General features: G+C 44.1%; 1 protein-coding gene across 1 annotated transcript in view; it reads right to left on the reverse strand.

The window, feature by feature from the left end:
* Positions 1 to 1353, reverse strand: part of LOC100533423 (neuropeptide Y) — a gene marked incomplete at its 5' end in the record, with an annotated part of 8142 nt that extends 6789 nt beyond the window's left edge. Inside the window, 1 exon segment of the mRNA NM_001204706.1 lies at positions 1159 to 1353. Within this exon segment, the coding sequence (NP_001191635.1) occupies positions 1159 to 1338 (180 nt within the window).
* Between the last annotated feature and the right edge of the window lie 340 nt (positions 1354 to 1693).

Genomic DNA, 1693 nt, shown 5'->3' on the forward strand with positions numbered 1-1693 from the left:
CAATGTCAAAGATTGTGATTCCGGGTGAGGGGGGGGGAGGGTTATGACATAGAGGGACGGACGACGTTGGGGGTGGTTTGCAGTTTCTAGGATCACGCAAAGATGCAATGAGTAGTTTGATTATATCACAAAAAAGGTGGAAACCCCATTCTTTATGTCTTTTTTTGTTTGCACATCATTTGTTCGGTCTTTTTTCAAGAAGATAATCCTTCATGCACTCTTCTGATATTAAAATGGCTGTTCTATTTTGGGTCATCTCGTGGCAAATTAAATTACGACCTCAGAAATGTAATCAGACGTATACAAGACACCTGAAACACGTTTACTGCAAATTTCCAAGGTTGTGAATGTTCGTTTTAGTAAGGGTGTTAGGGTGATACAATACATCTTGTGAGTGAGGAATATTCTAGGTGTTACTAGAGAAGTCTTGTGAGTGAGGAATATTCTAGGTGTTACTAGAGAAGTCTTGTGAGTGAGGAATATTCTAGGTGTTACTAGAGAGGGCTTCTGTCTTCACATGGTATGACTAGAAAGAGTTTTTGTCTTCATGTGGGTGCTTTTTACGCCCAATACGACCGTTAGGTGGCGGGCTTGTGACCCTGCCTGTGAGGGCGACCTGGGCTGAGAGGAACTAACGCCCCTGCAGAAAGACGGAGATACTCGTGGATTAGATAGACGTTGACGTCATAAATACTGCTGCAGGGAAAGTCTAGGAGAGATGAGGTACTTGAGAGGGAAAGTACAAGACGTTGAAACAAATACTACTTTTGGGTAAGTCTGTGAGAAATGAGATTTAAAAAAACCCACAAGACGTTGACATAAATTACTTCCCCAGAGTACTTTTGTGACAAATTGAGACAGTTGAGGAAAATAAAACCCAAAATGTTGCCAAAGCTCCTGGGTAAGTGTGAGAAGACAGAACAGACCAGCAGACGTTGATAAGACTCCTGGGTAAGTGTGAGAAGACAGAACAGACCAGCAGACGTTGACAAGACTCCTGGGTAAGTGTGAGAAGACAGAACAGACCAGCAGACGTTGACAAGACTCCTGGGTAAGTGTGAAAGAAGACAGAACAAACCAGCAGACGTTGACAAGAGACTGGGTGAGTGTGTGAAGACAGAACAAACCCTGGATGTTGCCCAAACTATGAACACCTCACCTGGGTCGGCCCATGATGGAGTAGTACTCGTTGAGGGCTGCCAGGTACTGTCTCAACTGTTGGGCGGAAGTGAACTCCTCGGGTCGTGGGGGCGGGGCCAACATCTCGCTGTTGTCAGCACGCACGCTGAGAACGGCCATGCAGGACAGCAACAACACTACCAGGATCACTCTCTGCATAGTGGGCCTTGGGATCTGAAACAATCAATAAACAAACAAATATGTTTTAATTGTTTTAGCATAATATTGCTACAAATCACTTTCAGCCTAGTTGGGATTTTGGATCCGAAATTGGGATGAAACAAAAATACATGTTTGAATTTGCAACCCGTGATATTGCTCAAATTACTTTCTGCATAGTCGAACGTCGGCTCTGACAGTGTGACCAAAGCAATGTTGGAATTTCCAACCCGTGATATTGCTCAAATTACTTTCTGCATAGTCGAACGTCGGCTCTGACAGTGTGACCAAAGCAATGTTGGAATTTCCAACCCGTGATATTGCTCAAATTACTTTCTGCATAGTCGAACGTCGG

Source organism: Aplysia californica, unplaced genomic scaffold (assembly GCF_000002075.1).
Source record: "Aplysia californica isolate F4 #8 unplaced genomic scaffold, AplCal3.0 scaffold01725, whole genome shotgun sequence".
Classification (NCBI taxonomy): Eukaryota; Metazoa; Mollusca; class Gastropoda; order Aplysiida; family Aplysiidae; genus Aplysia; species Aplysia californica.